This window comes from Myxocyprinus asiaticus, chromosome 8 (genome assembly GCF_019703515.2).
Source record: "Myxocyprinus asiaticus isolate MX2 ecotype Aquarium Trade chromosome 8, UBuf_Myxa_2, whole genome shotgun sequence".
Lineage (NCBI taxonomy): Eukaryota > Metazoa > Chordata > Actinopteri > Cypriniformes > Catostomidae > Myxocyprinus > Myxocyprinus asiaticus.
Window position 1 is genome coordinate 6365012 of NC_059351.1, and position 20447 is coordinate 6385458.

The 20447-nt window shown below is 36.5% G+C and overlaps 1 protein-coding gene across 1 annotated transcript in view; it reads left to right on the forward strand.

Annotated features, from left to right (window-relative positions):
* Positions 1 to 15875, forward strand: part of LOC127445361 (kelch-like protein 5) — a 73520-nt gene extending 57645 nt beyond the window's left edge. The window contains exons 9-13 of the mRNA XM_051705393.1: positions 304 to 528; positions 754 to 916; positions 1056 to 1268; positions 10938 to 11109; positions 11652 to 15875. Coding sequence (XP_051561353.1) covers positions 304 to 528; positions 754 to 916; positions 1056 to 1268; positions 10938 to 11109; positions 11652 to 11708 — 830 coding nt within the window. The 3' untranslated portion in view covers positions 11709 to 15875. The remainder of the gene's footprint in view (positions 1 to 303; positions 529 to 753; positions 917 to 1055; positions 1269 to 10937; positions 11110 to 11651) is intronic.
* The last annotated feature ends 4572 nt before the right edge of the window (positions 15876 to 20447 follow it).

The window sequence follows — 20447 nt, forward strand, 5'->3', positions numbered from 1 at the left end:
ATTGATATTAATTTTACAGCTGTTAAATATTAAATTGGTGCTATTTAAATAAAGTATTTATACTATAAATATATACTGAACACATTCGCATTCTGTCAACAATTGCTTTTAATATAATTTATTTTTGCTGCACTTGTTTAAACAGTTACAGTATGGCTTAAATGTGTTACTTGATGAATTTAATCTCTGGTGTGAGTAGGTTCATTGAAATTCAGTGTTTCGATTGAAGTTGCAAATATTCGCTGTCTGTGTGAATAGGCCTTTAGCCAGTCACTAATGGGCTACCAAATCACTAATTTAAAGGGGCCACCAGTATTGAGCAGTACTGTTTACGGAGAGACACATGGCGGCAGGTGGCCGTCATGAGCGGGAGGAGGCTGCAGTTTGGCGTAGCAGTTCTGGACGACCGCTTGTATGTGGTGGGGGGGCGAGATGGCCTGAAGACTCTCAACACAGTGGAGTGTTACAATCCTCGCAGCAAGAGCTGGAGCGTCATGCCCCCAATGTCCACACACAGACACGGCCTGGGTGAGTAATAGAATCCTCTGACCTTTGACCTTAGGGACTTTTCTTGGTCATTCAAATTAAACAGACTCATTGATTGCTTGAGACACTCAAGCGCAATTTATCTTTACTTGTTTCTGCACTTTAAAATATGTGCAAATAACCTTAATTTCTTGTGCCATCTGTCATTTTTCTCAAACATATCATTATGAAAGTTTACCTGAAGGCTCTGACCATTTATGTGTGTAGGTGTTGCAGTGTTAGAAGGCCCCATGTATGCAGTGGGAGGTCATGACGGGTGGAGTTATCTCAGTACGGTAGAGCGCTGGGACCCTCAAGCTCGCCAATGGAGTTTTGTTGCATCCATGGCAACGCCTCGAAGCACTGTGGGAGTTGCAGTCTTAAACAGCAAGTACGTTTTGACTGTTAAATTCTGGCTGTTTGTGTGTTATTATAATTAAATAGACTACTCCACCTTTGCCCTTAAAAAGCCATCTGCCTATGTAATCAATAACATTACCCTTCTCTTTTACTGTGGATTTGTTTTTAAGGTTGTATGCATTGGGTGGCAGGGATGGCAGTTCATGTCTGAAATCAGTGGAGTGTTTCGACCCTCATACCAACAAATGGAGTAGCTGTGCACCCATGTCCAAACGCAGAGGCGGTGTTGGTGTAGCAACGTGGAATGGTTTCCTGTATGCTATTGGTGGCCATGATGCCCCAGCTTCAAGCTTGGCATCACGACTCTCAGACTGTGTGGAAAGGTAAGTGGGCAAAAAAATGAGAGTTCAGGAGGCACAAGCTTTCAATAAATCACTTCTCAATTGGGATAGAGTTGATTTGTGTTTAAAAGGGGTCATATAATGAGATTTTCTTCATTTGATATTTTGAAATAAAAATGTACCATGACATGCCAAAAGGGCATTTACAAAGGGGTGTTAAAGGCACAGCAGCAAAAAAGGCCTGTTTATGAGCATTTAAAACTAAATTGTGATCTTTTGTCATAAAAAAAACTTGACTAACATTATAAGTAGACCTCAGGGAAAAATAAAATGTTAAATAAATGTTTTTTATAATATTAACTAGCCCTTTAAATATTTTCAGTGTAGAGGGCATAGCCTATATCAGTTCAGTTTATCTGTCTCATTTATACTGGAGAGGTAAATGTTTCTTCTTACTCTGGACTACAAATGACAGACTCGTGCTGAAAATATTTGGTATGTTTGTGTCTAAAGCTAAATCCCCCTCTACTTACTGTAAATTATTAGTCCTTTCAGCCTGTAAATAATGTACCACTAATATCAAGTAATCCCTCCCTTGTGAAGAGAGAGCATCCTTAAATAAAAGTCAGTTTGTTTTAGCACAACAAATAAATGCAAGGACTTTCCTAGAGAAAAATGTTGAATTAACCTTTGTTTGTAGCAGACAGTTTCTTTCCCCAAAAAAAAAAAAAAAAAAAAAAAAAAAAGACTTCTCATGTTGTGTAAATGGCAAATAACAGGATATACTGCAAAAAATAATTTTCCTACTGAGTATTTTTGTCTTGTTTTCCAGTAAAATATATAAACATCCCTAAAACAAGAAAATAATTACTTGAGAAGCACACTGACATTAGATATTAAGTAGAATTTTCAGGATAATGTTATAAAGTTTGGTGGGGGGTTATGCTTAAAACAAGAAAACTACCTGTATTTGCCAATGGGGTAAGAAAAATCAACTTGTTCTAAATTGTTCTACCATATTGGCAAATTGTTTTTTCTTGCAATAAACATAAACATTACTAAATTTTGTTAGATTTCTCTTAAAATAAAATATCATATGTCATTTTGCTTCTGGTGAAAATAATTCCAGTCAACCAGATGATTTGTAGAAGGAATAACAATTTTAATAATTATAAATGAAATAAAATCGATTGAAATGCACACTGAATAAATGCAATACAAATAAAGAAAGAAATATTGAATATATATTGAGTAAATAGGTCTTAAAGAATTAACTCATAAACTAGGTCTATATCTAATGAACTAACTATGTAAATGAAAGGATTAAAGGGATAGTTCACCCAAAAATGAAAATTCTCTCATTATTTACTCAAGCTCATGATATCCCAGGTGTGTATGTCTTTCTTTCTTCAACAGAACACATTTGAAGAAAATGTGACAAATATTTCAGCTCAGTAGGTCCTTAAAATGCAAGTGAATGGTGATTTCTCTTTTGAAGCTCCAAAAATCCCAGACAGTCAGCATAAACATTATCTATATGACACCAGCGGTTAAATTAATGTCTTCTAAAACGACATGAGCGCTTTTGGTGCAAAGTGTTTAAGTACTTTTTAACTCCAAATCATCGCTTCAGGTAAGCTTTCCGAGAGGGTGGAGATCACGCGGTCTCTCATGTGACGTCTTCGCCTTGCCATGATACTGATGTAATCTCACGTTTTCCACTCAGTTGAGACATCCAGGATGAGCACACAAACGCACCATTGTAAATAAAGAAACAGATCAATACAGATTTAAACTAAAACTAAACAAGCTACTGTACAGTGTTCCTGTTTCTCATTTGTAAACAGTGCTGCTCTTCCGACTGTGACGCTCTTGCCTCAGTTCTCGCTTTTTTCAAATGCCAATGCGATTACGTCTCACATGTGTTCTGCTGCAGAACAGAAGCACATGATTTAGAGTTAAAAGTACTTAATCTTTTTTGCACCAAAAGCGATCGTGTTGCTTTAGAAGACATTAATTTAACAGCTGGAGTCGTATCGATGATGTTTATGCTGACTGTCTGTGATTTTTGGAGTTTAAAAAGAGAAATCACAATCCACTTACATTTTAAGGACCTACTGAGCTAAGATATTTTTCTATTTTTCTTCAAATATGTTCTGGTGAAGAAAGAGTCATACACACCTGGGATATCATGAGGATGAGTAAATGATGAGAGAACTTTCCTTTTTGGGTGAACTTTAAGTTTTGATAGACTGAGGCCTCAGAAATGCAGTCAATGCAGAGAGCAAGAAGAGAAAAGGAGAAGACATTCTTCCGAACCTTTATAATAATGTGTAAGCACTTTCTTAACAGTACACAAAGTCTCTGTGAAGCTTGCTTTGTGATGTTCCCATGATTCTTTTGGCAGCCAAAAGTTTGGAATAATGTACAGATTTTGCTGTTTCGGAAAGAAATTGGTACTTTTAATCACGAGAGTGGCATTCAACTGATCAGAAAGTATAGTCAGGACATTACTGATGTAAAGAACAGCACCATCACTATTTGAAAAAAGTCATTTTTGATCAAATCTAGACAGGCCCCATTTCCAGCAGCCATCACTCCAACACCTTATCTTTGAGTAATCATGATAAATTGCTAATTTGGTACTAGAAAATCACATGCCATTATAACAAACACAGTTTAAAGCTGTTTGGTTCATTAAATGAAGCTTAACATTGTCTTTGTGTTTGTTTTTGAGTTGCCACAGTATGCAATAGACTGGCATGTCTTAAGGTCAATATTATGTCAAAAATGGCAAAAAAGAAACAGCTTTCTCTAGAAACTCATCAGTCAATCATTGTTTTGAGGAATGAAGACTATACAATGCTTGAAATTGCCAAAAAATTGAAGATTTCATACAAAGGTGTACACTACAGTCTTCAAAGACAAAGGACAACTGACTCTAACAAGGACAGAAAGAGATGTGGAAGGCCAGATGTACAACTAAACAAGAGGATAAGTACATCAGAGTCTCTAGTTTGAGAAATAGACACCTCACATGTCCTCAGCTGACAGCTTCATTGAATTCTACCCGCTCAACACCAGTTTCATGTACAACAGTAAAGAGAAGACTCAGGGGTGCAGGCCTTATGGGAAGAATTGCAAAGAAAAAGCCACTTTTGAAACAGTAAAACAAAAAGAAAAGTTTAGAGTGGGCAAAGAAACACAGACATTGCACAACAGATAACTGGAAAAGAGTGTTATGGATCTTAACCCCATTGAGCTTTTGTGAGATCAGCTAGACTGTAAGGTGCGTGAGAAGTGCACGACAAGACAGCCACATCTATGGCAAGTGCTACAGGAAGTGTGGGGTGAAATGTCACCTGAGTATCTGGACAAACTGACTGCTAGAATGACAAAGATCTGTAAAGCTGTCATTGCTGCACGTGGAGGACTTTTTGATGAGAACTCTTTGAAGTAGTTTAAGAAGTTCTGAACATTTTTTTCAAACTGTAATAGTAATTTTTCACGTTATTAATGTCCTGATTATATATTGTGATCAGTTGAATGCAAATTTCTTTCCATAAGAGCAAAATCTGTACATTATAACAAACTTTTGGCTGCCAGTGTATTGTGCCACAGTGTGAGAAATGTGTGATTAGGTCGAAGAGGTCAAAGAAGAGGTCCTCAAACCCAGCTGCAGGTTTGTATGGTGTCAGATCATAAACCATGACACTGAGCAAAACATGGCAAATTGGCAAATACATCTGTTTTCATATCTCTGTTACACATTGTTTACACAAAGGAGGCATAAACATCCCTCAGAGGTTTCTAGAAGCAACAATTATGCATACATTTGAATATGATCAAGTACCTTGAAAACATGAATGTATAGATAAATGATCACAGAAATACAGATACATTAATAAGATCTCATAACTGATTATAAATTAGGAATATGTCTCATAACATAAAGAATCTACCATAAGTCATAGAAATAAAAATAAAAACATATTTTACCAATGCATCAGCTTCTTAAATAAAATCTTGAGATAATTATACTGGAAAACAGTGTAGGCCTCAAAACCCAAGAAGAACATCAAGAAGACAATACAGAACTCCCAGAACAACTCTGTTTACATCAAAGTGCTACAGATCCTTAAAGTCCCTACAGACTCAATGAGTGCTAACAAACTTGTAGTGAAGGTTAGTTGAGGCTTGTTTTTTTTTTTCTCCTTCAGTATCGTTTCATATAAGTTGAGAGTACGTCAGATGATGTGCATACTCAGAGAAAGTTTTTGGGCAATTTAGAGCCATTTTTCCTTGAACAGTCCTCTCTTCGTTTGGCTTGAAATATGTCTTTAGTGTCACCAAAACACCCATTTCATTACTGGTAGATCCTCACCACAATTTTGAAAAATGCACAAAAATATGTGTGGAAAGCTGCAGAGAGGAGGGAGGTCTGTGGTCTAGCCACTTCTGTATCACTAATTATGGCATTAAAACAGTATCAAAATCTTTCAAATGAACACAACAATACACAATTGCTCCAAATGCACCAATGGGTGCACTGTTTTGTAATCTCACAATACAATCCACTTATACACATTTAAAGCACAAATACAGAACCATTTGTACTCAGTTCTAAAGTTATCACAAACGCAAAAGCAAATGTATATATATTTTTGATACATTTATGCCATTATTTTTCAGAAATATATTCAGAAGTAGACTGTAGTTTATCAGCATTGTGGGGGAAGACATGCAACCCCTTACTTTTTTGCACTTTGCAAATACACATTTTAAACCATTATTTTTGAATGGCTGAAAAAAATGATCTCAAAGGATTTGGCCACGCCTTATGAATAATATGGAAAAATACTGCTGATGTAAGTACTGTATGTACATTTCTGGTAAAGACCATACATATCTACATTCCTGGTACAAACCATACATACCGTATCTACATAACATTCAGTGGCGTTCACTTATTGATTTCAAACCCAGATGAAAAAACCCAAATTAACCTTTTTCCCCTTAAACTTAATGCATATTATCATTGTCTTGCAGCATTTTGTGACCCATCAAAGATTGTGTATGTCTAATTGTGGCTGTTACTTTCCAAACTGTTCTATTCAATCAGATTATAATCATCAAAATGATCAGCCACAGCTTGAATGGACTTTATCCACATGGCAAGAGGAACTCAACAAAATTATCCAGTCATTAATGCTTGATCAAAGTTTAAATAAGATATGATTGACAATGTACTGTTGCCCAGTTTTGTAGCGGTTTTAGTGATGGGAAGAAACCAGATCAGCATCAGACTATTTATTGCCGACTTTATGCCATATTTATGTCATTTACACAACAAAGAACTAGTTGTTGAGTTTGGTTCTTTCAGTATAACACATATCATCCAAACTCACTCAAACTTCAGTTGTAAGCCCTGAAAATTCACTTTTGTTGTACTATGGTTGTCATTCATAAAACTAACTGACTTGTGTATGAACATTACTATATTTAGCACTCCAAACAGGACTGACAACCATATTCTGCTGCTGTATGTACGAGTTGTCTCTCATGCTGTCTGTCACTGCCCCTGTTGCATCTTTGTTTAAAAGAACTGCCTGTCTGTCTAACATCTCCTGCATCCTGACTGCCCTCAGTCTGTCTCTGCATTTTGTCTTGTCAGTCAGCATTTCTGACTGAAATCAGTTCTGTACAAAGTAAAACTGTTCCACAAATTTTACTCCTTCACAGTTAAAGGGATAGTTCACACAAAAATGAAAGTTCTCTCATCATTTACTCACCCTCATGCCATCCCGGATGTGTATGACTTTCTTTCATCTGCTGAACACAGATGAAGATTTTTAGAAGAATGTTTAGAAGCTCTATAGGTCCAGACAATGCAAGTGAATGGTTACCAAAATTTTGAAGCTCAAAAAAGCATATAAAGGCAGCACAAAATTAATCCATAAGACTCCAGTGGTTAAATCTATGTCTCAGAAGTGATATGATAGATGTGAGTAAGAAACAGATTAATATTTAAGTCCTCCCTGCCTAGTAGGTGGCGATATGTACGAAGAATCTGAGTAGCCAAAAACAAAAGAAGAATGTGAAAGTAAAAGTGGAGTTTGATAGTAAAAAATGACTCAAATATTGATTTTTTGAAATATTTATATTGAATATTGAGTTTCTTACCCACACCTGTCATATCGCTTCTGAAGACATTTATTAAACCACTGGAGTCTTATGGATTACTTTTATACTTGATTTTGGAGCTTAAAAATGTTGGTTCCCATTCACTTGCATTGTATGGACCTACAGAGTTGAAATATTCATCTAAAAACCTTTATTTGTGTTCTGGTGAAGAAAGTCTTACACGTCTGGGATGGCATGAGGGTGAGTAAATGATGAGAGAATTTTCATTTTTGGATGAACTATCCCTTTAATTAAGGCCAAAGCATTTAAAGGAATAGTTCACCCAAAATAAAAATTCTGTTATCATTGAATCACCCTGATGTCGTTCCAAACCCAATTTACATTGTTTCTTCTGCCGGACAAAAAAGGAGGAATTTATTGAAATTCCTGTCTGTCTTTTAAATTTAAATGGCAGTTTAAGTGTACTTTATAGCTTCAAAAGGAATCCAAAAGTATAATCAAAGTAGTCCTTGTGACTTGTGCGTCATATTTCATATTTTCTCAAGGCATACGATAGGGCTGGGTGAGAAACAGCCCAAAAAGTCATTTTTCAGTGAAAAGAATTTGTGAGTGCTATGAGAGAAGCTCATTTACTTTGGCTTGCATTTCCAAACTTGCATTCTTGAGCGCTACTTCTCCTTTATATTCTGTATAAGCAAGAAAGTCATACAGGTTTGATATGACATGAGGGTGAGTAAATGATGACTGAATTTTCATTTCTTTTGGGTGTACTATTCCTTTAACCTTTAAGGTGCAATATGTAACAATTTTCATGTAATATTCACCTTTTTTTTGCCAATGTGTGAATGGCTTGTAACACAACTTAAAAAAATGAGCCCTTCTCGGACTTCCTAGGTTCCCTATTAAAGCCTGTAGTCTGATTTTTATGCGAAGGGAGCGGGTCGCTTTTGCCGGGAAAATCCAAAGGATGTGACGTTTATGTGCGCTCCCGAGAGCCTTGCCTCAGTAATCGCTTCTCATCCGCTATTCAACAGCGACAACACACTGCAACGCTAGGTAACTTTATCTTAGAGATGGAATCCAGCAAACGTCCGGCTCCCAGCACAACACAAACTCAGAGTAAGCCAAAAAAAACCAAAACATTTATCTACTGAATCCCGTCTGGCTAAGCGGAAACGTGATCGTGGTCGAGTGAAAACTAGAGTGAACATTTGATTCCTGGAGGGACCTTCGTTCGGTTTTGGGGATCAAAACCGACCCTGAATTGGCGTTCTTCTTATTGGACAGGTAAGTTTATATAAATGTAAGTGCAGCGTAGTTCTAGCGGGAAGACTAGCAGCTGTACATCATCACACCATTAGCTAGGTAACTCCTAGCCAATCACATGTAAGCCATTGCTTTATAAGTCTGCTCACAATCTATCACATCACTGTTTCAGTGCGCTAACGCGGCAACCTCCACCACCCCACCACCACCAGTTGTGTCCCGTCCTGCACTCTATCTCCAGCAGGATATGACGGTTCCGAGGACAACTTCTTCGGACCACCAGACGAGGCTTACGCCAAAGAGAGACATTACATTTCATCAAATATATATTTATCAAATAAATGTCATCTTAAATTTCACTCAAGTCTGCGAGTCTTCCTGATAGAACTGCAAAGCATGTGAAATATAGTGCCATAAGGATTGATCTGTGTAATTTTAATAAATTAATAATGTGTAACTTGGTCTTGCCTGCACAGTAACTGTCATAAACAGTGATAATCTGTAATTATTCAGCAAGGTAAACTACAATAACACATGAAATGAATGCTAGACAATGATCAAGATATAATGCAAAAAGACCCATTCATTAGTGTAACATAACTTGGTTATACAGAAAATATATACTTTTATTATAAAACAATAGCGCGTCGATATATCAAAAATGACAGTTGTTATGGAATTACATCAATACTGAATTGTGTCAACATATTTATAATGTACAGTCTATTTTATAAACAGCTACTGTCATCATCCACCAAATTTAGCTAACAGCTATTGATAAAGCTGGCTAGCTAGCTAGCTAACGCCGACATAGGCTATCATATAATTGCAGTCAATGTATCATGCAAAGAAAAGTGATTACTTCAATCTACAGTCTCGCATAGTCAGACCTATATCCACACTTTGTTTTAGCCCTGTTCCAGCACTGGAGAGTCAAATATAATATACAGTCTCAAAGTTGTAGTAAAACAATCATAACTGTGTAATTTTAATTATGCTACCTCATCTGTCAGCATGATGCCGGTGAATCATGTTGTCTCTTTGTACGTTACATCATTGTTTTGGCCGATGCTCGCGTCCCTATGGAGTGTGTGCATGAGCGCGAGCACGAGCAACAGGTCGCTGCTGCAGTTCACTTAACGGCCACAGGTGTCATTAATAACAAGGGTTTCTGAATCTTACATACTGCACCTTTAAACCTTTTGTAGACAATTTTGGTTTGAATAAACTTTATACTTTTAAAGACATTTAAAATTTAAAATGTGAAAATCTTGACTTAAATTGTTTATATATAGTTGCATTTACAAAGAAGGCATACAGTAAATGCTATGCTGTGTGTTTATTATTATACTTATGACAACAGCAAATTTAGGGTGGCTCTAACACTCCATCTCATACAGAACCAAAAAGCCTAAATCCTAAACCTTAAGTAAAACTTCAACACCATTTCTTTTGCCTTGCAAGCACTGGGATTTCCTTTAGAAAATGCAGATTTTATTAATATTTGTAAATCAGCATGTCTGATTTTCCCTCTGTGTTTTCTGTAGCATTTGATATTATATTTCGAAATTTTTTGTAATTTTGAAACATGTATAAAATCATGACCTCTCACATAAGATGAGGACTTTAGTCATATCAGTAACCTTATAAAAGCTGTTTTATACTACATGGGGCAGGGACACCCTCAGGGGGGTTGCTATTTTAGAATCATATAACCAGATGAATAGTACTCGCTTAATCTCAGTAACTGCCTTGTTATTGGACACTTTCACTCTTGGATTTAATTAATCATGATGCTGCATCCACACCACTAGGTGTCACTAGGTGTCAACGAACAAAAAGTTACTGAGTGCACCTTCAAAGTTTATGTATTTAAGTTTTTGGTTAAAATAATTTCTCCTGTCCCAGTTAAATTTGACAGAAACTATTTTTTGACAGAAGCCATTTGTAGCTTTATTTCCCTGAAAAGTTAACACTGTTGTACTGTGGTGTTATCAAAGCATTGCTCTGTTTGTTTGAGCAACCTGACAAGCCAACAAGGCAATGGTATTAGCTCAACCAATGCAGTGAGTTTGGGGAGTGGCTTTTTGTTTGCCGACTAATGGCATATGGATGTAATATTGGAGAAACCGGTTTGAAAAAAATAATTATTTTTGTAATTCCATTTATGCATTGTCCATTTGCGCTAGTGGTGCTAGAATTACACAATTCGCCTTTAAGCATTTATTTTAATTCACTAACATGCATTGTTTGTAGGCATGAAAATTACTCTGTTTATCTTGAATCTACCTTCTCTTTCAGGTACGACCCAAAGACGGACATGTGGACAGCAGTAGCTCCCATGAGCATCAGCAGGGACGCGGTAGGGGTTTGTCTTTTGGGGGAACGTCTCTATGCCGTGGGTGGTTATGATGGCCAGGTGTACCTGAACACTGTGGAGGCCTACGACCCCCAAAACAATGAGTGGGCACAGGTAAACATCATCTGTCTTGCTTTACTGATCATATCTTCCTCCATTCAAGTCATACTTGCAAACAACATCTCCGTTTTCTGTTATGGTTGTGATTCTGCCTCGTTCCTCCGGCGCTGTTTGTTTATGGTGCTGTTTGCTCATTATGTAAATACAGGGTCTCCATAATATTGACAGGAGCACAGCTACCCTCTGCATCATAGCATCTGTTATTACCTCTTGCTCTGGCAACCACCTGATTTCTCAAAGGCTTAATTTCTCGTTATGTTTTTAGGCGAAATTTGTTCTCACGCATGCAGAGAGCTTATATTGTTTCACTTGTAAAATACAAGCCACAGGGTGTGTGCATCAATGTAATTTTGTGCATACTATAAGGGTGTGTGAGTATGTGAGGAAAAGAAAGCAATAAAGCAGTGTGTGTGTTGACAGAGAGAAATTGACTCATCATTGAGAACATCAATCCAATAAATGCACTGCCGAGACTGAGAGACAGTGTGTGAAGCAGAATGCATCTTATCTCATAGCATTTTGTATTTTGGTTCTAGGTGGCGCCGTTATGTTTAGGTCGAGCTGGAGCCTGTGTGGTTGTCGTGAAGCTTTGAATTGCCTCCTGCTGTCAGTCATCTCCATGGTGACAGTCCTGGAATAAACCTACAGTGCTCTTGATGTTGTGTATATGGACAGATCTGAGCATCTCCTGACCAGAGCAGAGAATGTCACACACTATGGCACACAGCAGAATATTCAACTGTGGTCTCCTGTTATGCCTTCTAGTTTATAGGTATCTATTAAAAGCAGTTTATTTCATGGCTATGCACATCAAGAACTAGACTTTCTCCTTTTCTGTGGCTGACTGGGTTGAATAATTTAAATGGCCATCCATTCATCTGTCTAATCATTCATCTGTAATCCCTCCATTTTTTCACATCTTTGGCTACATTCACACAGTCAATCACACAGTCAGGGATGTTTACTAACAGGTGTGACTTTCAAATTGCCCTGTACACACAACAAGCTACAAGAGTGGCTCGAATATGTTTTTATGAACGTGTACTGGAAGTAATTTTTTTATGTTGCTCAAAACTCATATGACTTTCTTCTGTGGAACACATTTTTTACTTGATTTGAGAGCAAGTAAAAACTTAAACTTTGTTCTCTTCATCACACAAAGTAATCATATTGCTTCAGAAGTTTTGGAATATAGTGCATTAGCCCTATCAATTACTTTAATTCATTTTGCACTTTACGGTTGTCACTAGGAATGACATAAAATATCGAGATATCGATTATTGATCGGAAAGTTATTTTCTCAATATGTTTTTTGAGGCTTCAATATATTAACATTAGCCGACATTTAAATTAGAAGCCTAATTTATGTGCTTTCCGAATTGCCGCTCTAACTTTACCAAAGTTGTGACAAGAAATATGAATGAAGAGACAAAGACTACTGTGCTACGAGTAGCCCTATTTTTATCTCAATATATGGTGGTATAGATCGATAATCATCGGGAAAACTTTCTGATTGTCGATGCATAACAAGGCATAGATCCTATGCGTAGTTTTCACTCTTGCTGATTAACATACAGAACCATACTCAAAAACAGGACTGACAACTGTATTCTTCTGCTGTGAATGTAGCCTTTTGCTGTAATTTTCTCTGCCAACAAGAGAACAAAGTCAAATGAGGGCGTGGTAGTGCGTGCCAGGGCCAGTTGCATTCCCACTGTCATTTCTGGGGCTTAATTGTGCCTCCTCTGGGCTTATTCAGAGACAAGAGCCAATGGCCTTTTGGCCCACTGATTACCCTTGGGCCAAAGATGGTCAGCTGGGGATTGAGGCGCAGTCCATTTCAAAGGCGGAGCAGATACTCATGCTGCGTTTCATTCAGATCGGATGTGGGATATTCCTACTTGAATTCTCCGATCTCCGACCATAAAGGAATTCCATTGCCAGATGCTCGGAAAATGACGTTTAAACAACCAAACTGCAACGCTCCCTTTAGCCAGGGGTTTGACTGTCACCAGAGAGTTCTCTAAGCAACCCAACTGATAAACAATGCTGCTATGCTAGCATTTGTGTTACAGGTGTACGCTCATCAAAAGAGAGTTTAATTTACTGTGTTTTGTACACCTGTCACTGCAAACATTTGTAAAACAAGCTTTAATATCTTGTAATTTAGGAACTTTGACTCATTGATCGATATCATTTAAAAAAAGTGAATGTTTATCTCTAAATTTGTACATCTCTGGGTGCCGACATGTTTGTGTGATGTCACGCACCTGCATCTCAGTGAAAAAAATTGCAGACACATTACAAATCTGTTAAGTTGCACAAAGGGAGAGCTTTCCATGGTTTGAGATCATGGACGGTGTGCTGGGACATCGTCCCGCTGTTAGTGGAGAGACCACTCAGGACATCGTGGTAGTTAAAGTCGGTGAGTTATCAACGGTTACTTATCTTGCTTGCTAACGTTTACATACAATATAAACTTGATATTCTAGATAACTAGATAACATACGTATTTGGTTTGGCTTGTGAAATGGGAGGGTGTGTGACGTTTGCACCAGCGCATCGTATTAAGTGCAGGTTTTAGGGCAACGCTATGGGGCTTTTGACCTGATGGTGGGAATGCAGAGTGATTTCGGTCTTGAAACTCAAGGTCCGAGGCTATTGGCCCTGGCTGACCAGTTTATGGCCCTTTATCGCACTGGCCCGATAGTGGAAAAACGGCTAATAAATGAGTGTTAGTGCCAATATGAGAGTGTGTTGTGCTCTCTGGAGATGCAATGGAAATGCTAAAAAAATAATGAATTCTAAGTCAATTAAAGAATCTAACTGGAATGTGTGCAGCCAAATGCTCTCTCTAGAAATAATCTGTCATCTAAGAATAGCCTGAGTGCAGTTTAGTGTCTCATGGGAAAGAAGGATAGAGAGAGAACAGGAAAAAGTGTGTGTGTGTGTGTGGGTTCCTCCCAATTTAAAAGCAAGCATTCTAAATAATGCTTTAGCAGTGAAACCATGGTTGGTAGCAGTGTTGGGTTTAACCTGATTACAAGTTTTTAGTTACTGTAATCTAAAGACTTTTTAGTCTAAAGTAGTGTAAAGCATTACATTTTAAACTCTTGTAATCAGTTTACAGTTACTGACTTTTGATTAAAGTTGTTACTTTTAAGTACATTACTTGGGTTACACATTTTTCAAAAGTAATATGAATTATGTATATTACATTTATTTAAGATATATATTAATGTGTGACAATGAAGGAAGAAATATAGGCATAATTGTCAAATCGCTGAGCGGAAACTGTTTTTAAAAGTCACGTAAAAGTAAAGTAATTAGTAATGTGATGGATCCGACCCGTTTGACATCAGCATCTGGTTCTGTTAGTTTGCGTTTGGTTCGTTTGAACCAAATTCTGATTGTCAAATGGACTCAGGTCCACATTAAAAGCTCTACTGTGAAAGCACCTTAAGATACCCTATCAACATATTCTGCTTGGAAAAAGTGCATGCTCCCGGTCAGATTTATTTGAATATAATGCGTTTCTCTTACCTGTTTTCCTCTAAATAAATTGCCTTAAAAAAAAGCAACTCACATTCTTCACATTTGATGCAATGCATTTGATGTCAGATTTTACAATGACAAAAATACTGAATACTGATCAAGAAGCATCTTGATTAGTTTTTCTACCAAAATCACATTAACTTTTTCTAGAGGTTGCAAAACTGATCAGTAAATGGACAAATAAATATAAAGATGAGCTTAGAGAAAAGGAACATGGGCAAAATCTATGGATGGAAGGAAAAAGTTGGGAGAGAAATGCAAGAGATGGAAATTGGGCCGCATGCCGAGAGTAGAAATTCACTTTAGCGTTATCAGTCTATTATAAGCGTGCATGTCTTCGATTTATATTTAATTTATCTGCCCGAAGACAGTCAGAGCACATCAGCAATATTGCATGTGAATATGATAATTATACCTACAAGGGAGCAACACAATCTTTCATTATTCCCCAACTCGCTTCAAGCTCAGAGAAAGAACAGCATAACAAGGTCTAATGCATATTCAAAACCTCTGAATCATTGTTTCTATTTTCTGAAGTTGGAAAAGCATCCCAGTACTCAGCAGTGAAGGAAGTTAACAGCACAGCAGTGAAATGCTGTTTCTGTAGCAGTTCAGAGGTATTTTGTCAGATTTAGCAAAAACGTTCATTGTAAATGGTTATTGTGTTTTTTCCCCTTATGTTACTCAAAGTTCTATTCATATTTCTTTTTTCGTACAGCAATTCATCTTCAAAATAACTGAGGATATTTTAGGTCACTGTCCATTTAATGGAAATACATTCTGCCCAAGAGCAGGAAAAGGGAACAAAGGCTTAGAGCAGATAAACCAAGATTTAGATGTACATCCCAAAATTCATCTCCCTTTCAGTGAACTCAAGTATGTGAAAAAATACACAATGCATTGAGACAAGAAAATTATGTGTGTAATACATAAATATTATTTAATGATTCTCTTATACCACTTTTACATTAAAAATTGTGTTCATTGATGTACTTCATTACTACTGGGCACCATGCATTATGCCAATCGTAAATGTAGAAGAAGCAGAACATATCAAAAGATAATACAACAGCTTCGAAAAAGACACCAAACACATATTGATGTGTAAAATGTATAGAGCACCTTTATTTTATACAGTGTTAAGTTGAATCTTGTGGAAAATGTAAACAGTTTGTAAAAAATTGTAACACAGCAGTTTAACTTCATTGTGCATTAGGCATGTATAAGACCGGACGTCTACTAAGACTGTTTGGGGCACATTGTACTGACACTAAAGTGAGTATATACTACATGATATATCATACTATATATATATATATATATATATAATGTATATGTACAGTATAAGACATACAGTATATCATGAAGCTGTATTACATCTGAATGTTACAAATGTGACATCTTGAGTAATGAAAACAGTACTGTTTTATATGTCATCTTTTGTATCTTAAATACTGTGAAATGTCTCGGTTAAAAGAGTGATTGACCACAGGAGGAAATCTCACTTAAATGTTATGAATATTATGTGTTGTGCTTTCAGCAGAGGTTGCTACCTATACTGCATGATGATGGGAGGCAAATTTTTCTTTATATATATATATATATATATATATATATATATATATATATATATATATATATATATATATATATAAAGAATTGGTGTCCCCAAAGTGTGGAATGCATAAGAAAAACAACTGAAGTGAATTGTTTGATTTGTGAGTATTTTTGGTTATAAAATTATAAAAAACAAAATGTCTCTTTTGCATTAAACAAGTTTGTGTGGGTGTGTGCATGTGCGTGTGCATGTGTCAGGTTTTGCCAACATTGTAGGGACCAAATATTCCCACAAGGATAGGAAAACTTGAAATCACCTACCTTGGGAGCACCAGCCAAAACGGCTTAATAAATGCTATGGTAAATAATGTCTTAATGAAAATGTAAAATGCAGAAATGTTTGTGTGAAGGTAAGGGGCTAGAAAATATAATTAGCTCATGACAAAATCTATTAGAAGTCAATGGAAATCCCCACTATGATAGAAAAACACATTTTTGTGTGAGTGAGCATGCATGTGCATGAGTGAGTGTGCATGTGAGAATGAGTTTATGTACACTACCAGTCAAAAGTTTTGAAACACTTGACTGAAATGTTCCTCATGATCTTAAAAATCTTTTGATCTGAAGGCGTATGATTAAATGTTTGAAATTAGTTTTGTAGACAAAAATATATTTGTGCTACCATATTAATTTATTTCATTATAAAACTAAAATTTAATACAAAATAAAAAAAAGGTTTTGAAATCGATGACTTGGACCAAATAATAAAGAAAAGCAGCCAATAAGTGCCCAACATAGATGGGAACTCCTTCAATACTGTTTAAAAAGCATCCCAGGGTGATACCTCAAGAAGTTGTTTGAGAAAATGTCAAGAGTACATGTCTGCAAAATCTAGGCAAAGGGTGACTACTATGAAGATGCTAAAATATAACACAGTTTTGATTTATTTTGGATTTTGTTTAGTCACAACATAATTCCCATAGTTCCATTTATGTTATTCCATAGTTGTGATGACTTTACTATTATTCTAAAATGTGAAGAAAAAAATTATAGTGTATGTGTGTGTGTGCAGTGCCGGTCCTAGCCTTTTGGGGGCCCTAAGCAATACTTTGTGTGGGGGCCCCCCGTCAGTGTGTCCTTAATTCCCAGAACAATAACCCCATCCCTTAAGCCTGTTTCACAGAGCAATTTTGTAGTAAACAAAAAACATACATTGAGTTAATTCTAAGGAACATTATTCTTTTTTATACTGACAATAAGCTAACATTATATAAGGTGCCAATTTTCAATGAATAAAAGGAAAAGGAACATAAGGCCATTCTGAAGGGTCAGTTGGCAGGGCACTTGCTGGCTCTACATTACTGGGGTCTGCACTTGTGCCTGCTTTAACTAGCTTTGATGAACGTGAGAATTGTCCCTGAAGGCAGATTAAAATAAATAAATAAATAAAATTATACTTCATTTAAAATGGCCTAACACAGTAACAGTGCAATGTAATTGCATCAGCTATGTGTACAGACAAGCAATGTCAAAGGTTTTCCAAACAATGAAACAACAAAACAATGAACAAGAGTAAATTAATGAAGACTAAAAGACAGATAAAAAAATTTAAAATAGGAGGAAGACAAATGAAATAAATTAAATCAATTTTTGATTGACAGCTAAATGCTCGCTCAAGATAACGCTCTAGCACCATCTAGCTGTCTAAAAATGATCACCGTTGAATGCTTTTACTATAGCAAAAAAAAAAGAAAAAAAAGAAAGATTTTATATATATATATATATATATATATATATATATATATATATATATATATATATAATTATTATTATTATTATTATTATTAATATTTTACTGTTATTGTTTATAACAGGGAGCTCTCGTGTTTGCATGGCAACAAATACCTGTACTGGCTGCTTTTAATGTCTTCAGCAGTGTGGGGGGGCCCTGGTGGATCGGGGGCCCTATACGCAACTTGCGAATATTGTGTATAGGAAGGACCGGCACTGTGTGTGTGCGCTTGATTGTGAATAAGCAAACACTGTGTGAGCTGGTGGCAGGTCTGCTGGGAAAATGGCCAAGTGGCCAATGAGTTATCACTGTTTTTGAGGTACAAAGAATCAGGCCTAACAGCGATAAGTTGGCCGCCTCACCATCGTGCCTGACAAACACCTGACCGACCTTGCAGCTCCAGAAGTCATGCACTCATGTATCACTCTTTGACTAGCCTAACTGTAACTTCTCTTTAGTTACTTTTTTGTTTCTCTATAAAGGAGTTAAAGATGTGATGAAGAAGAGGAGATTTTTCATTCATTCATTCGTTATTTTGCACGTTATTGTTTTAAAGATAGGAAAAAAGATGGAAGCTGCTGGGAGAAATGGAAGTTATTTATGAAATGACTGTACATCCAGTCATAGTGCCTTTTGTCATATTTCTTTGTTGGGCAGCTATGTGCAGTAATGTTTTTGCTAATTTGCATATATAACAGATTGTGACTCATGTTGGCTGTTATAAGGACATTGGCTGAAGTGGTGCAACATTGTGCTGATGTAAAATGGCTACTGTGTCTATAAAATGCACTTTAAATATACATGATTCACACATTTGGTTGATAAGCAAGTGTATTGTTTGTAATGTTCTTGATACAACAAATGTTTAAGTGAAATCCTATTAAGAAAATCCTATTGGCGGCTTTACGCCTGAGCAGAATCAGCTATTGACGTTCTGCCCAGGCAAAGAAACCACATGTGTAGTTCATCACAATAATCGTGGGCAGGTTCCAATAAGTTTGACAACCAGAATTTAAATAGTACTGTACTTCATCTTCATTTTGAACAGTAGCCTATATCTATTGTTTCATATTAGGAAAACTAAAAAACTTTTCATTTACATATATAGATAGATAGATAGACAGACAGATAGATAGATAGATAGATAGATAGATAGATAGATAGATAGATAGAGAGCTGTGCTATCTTTCTTTAATATAAATACCACTTGTTTAATTATTTTGTAATCTAATGCATTTCATACATTTCTTAGAGTGGCGTAATTGTCCACATTCTTTTGGGGGCCATTGTATTGAACACATACACACACTGACAGTGGCCATACATCATATTCATTATGTTAATGTTGTATTCATTTTAGATGGTCCATTGAGAGTGCTATTGTTATTCAGGAAAGACTGCACATGTGTCAAAGTAATTTTATAAATGGCAACCAGAGCAAATCACTGCAGGTGCATTTATGCTGATTGTTGAGGACAACTACTATGCACTCCTGCAATGCAGTCTCTGGTCTGTCAAATAATCAATCCTTTCTTTTTGTTGTGCTGCCTATATCATTTAGTAAAGACAACTGTGCCCAAACCCAGCTGTTAGCAGACCATAGCGTTGGATGCAGTCTTCTGTTATTCGGTCATCTTCACATCTCAACACCAGCCAGCACTGCAGAAACTCTGCTGCACTGTAAAATACATTTTGTCAGTTGTGAGGAAACCTACGTATACATGTGCTTTTGTTGTAACTTCTAAACTAACTGGACTTATTCAAGTCAAAAACTATTTATATAATATTGAATTGTAAGTGTATTTTATTGTATTGCACACTAATCAAATGCAGGCCGGCTGTACCAATATAGTGTCGCTGCACCCTGCCTAAAATAATCTTCATGGCTGAATGTTGCTGAACTACATTTGGTAATGTCAGTAACATAGTGGCTATAGGCAGCACTTCAACACAGAAACATAATATACACAACACATTACAGTTTAAATCATCTTGCATCGCCTTGCCGGAAAGTGAAAGATGCATTTAATAGGTCCTGATTTCCTTCTCTCGCCCTCTGTGCAAAACAAGCTGAATTGCATTATATTAGCTATGCTGATGAAAGTGGTTCGGAAATGTTTTCAGTTGCTATAGTTCACTCTGTTTGCACTGTAATGTTATGTTGCAGTGGTTACAAACAACGCTTTAATATCGAACGGTGATTAAAACTGACTGGAACTACCTGTGCATTCAACAGTTTGAACCGCACACATTTCAGCCAATCAGAATAGAGTATTTGAACAGACCATGGTGTGAAAGAAGATATTGCTTTTGTCACTTTAATTAAAGCATACCTATTGTACAGTATATATCACACACACACACACACACACACACACACACACACACACACACACACATATATATATACACACATTATAACTTCTGC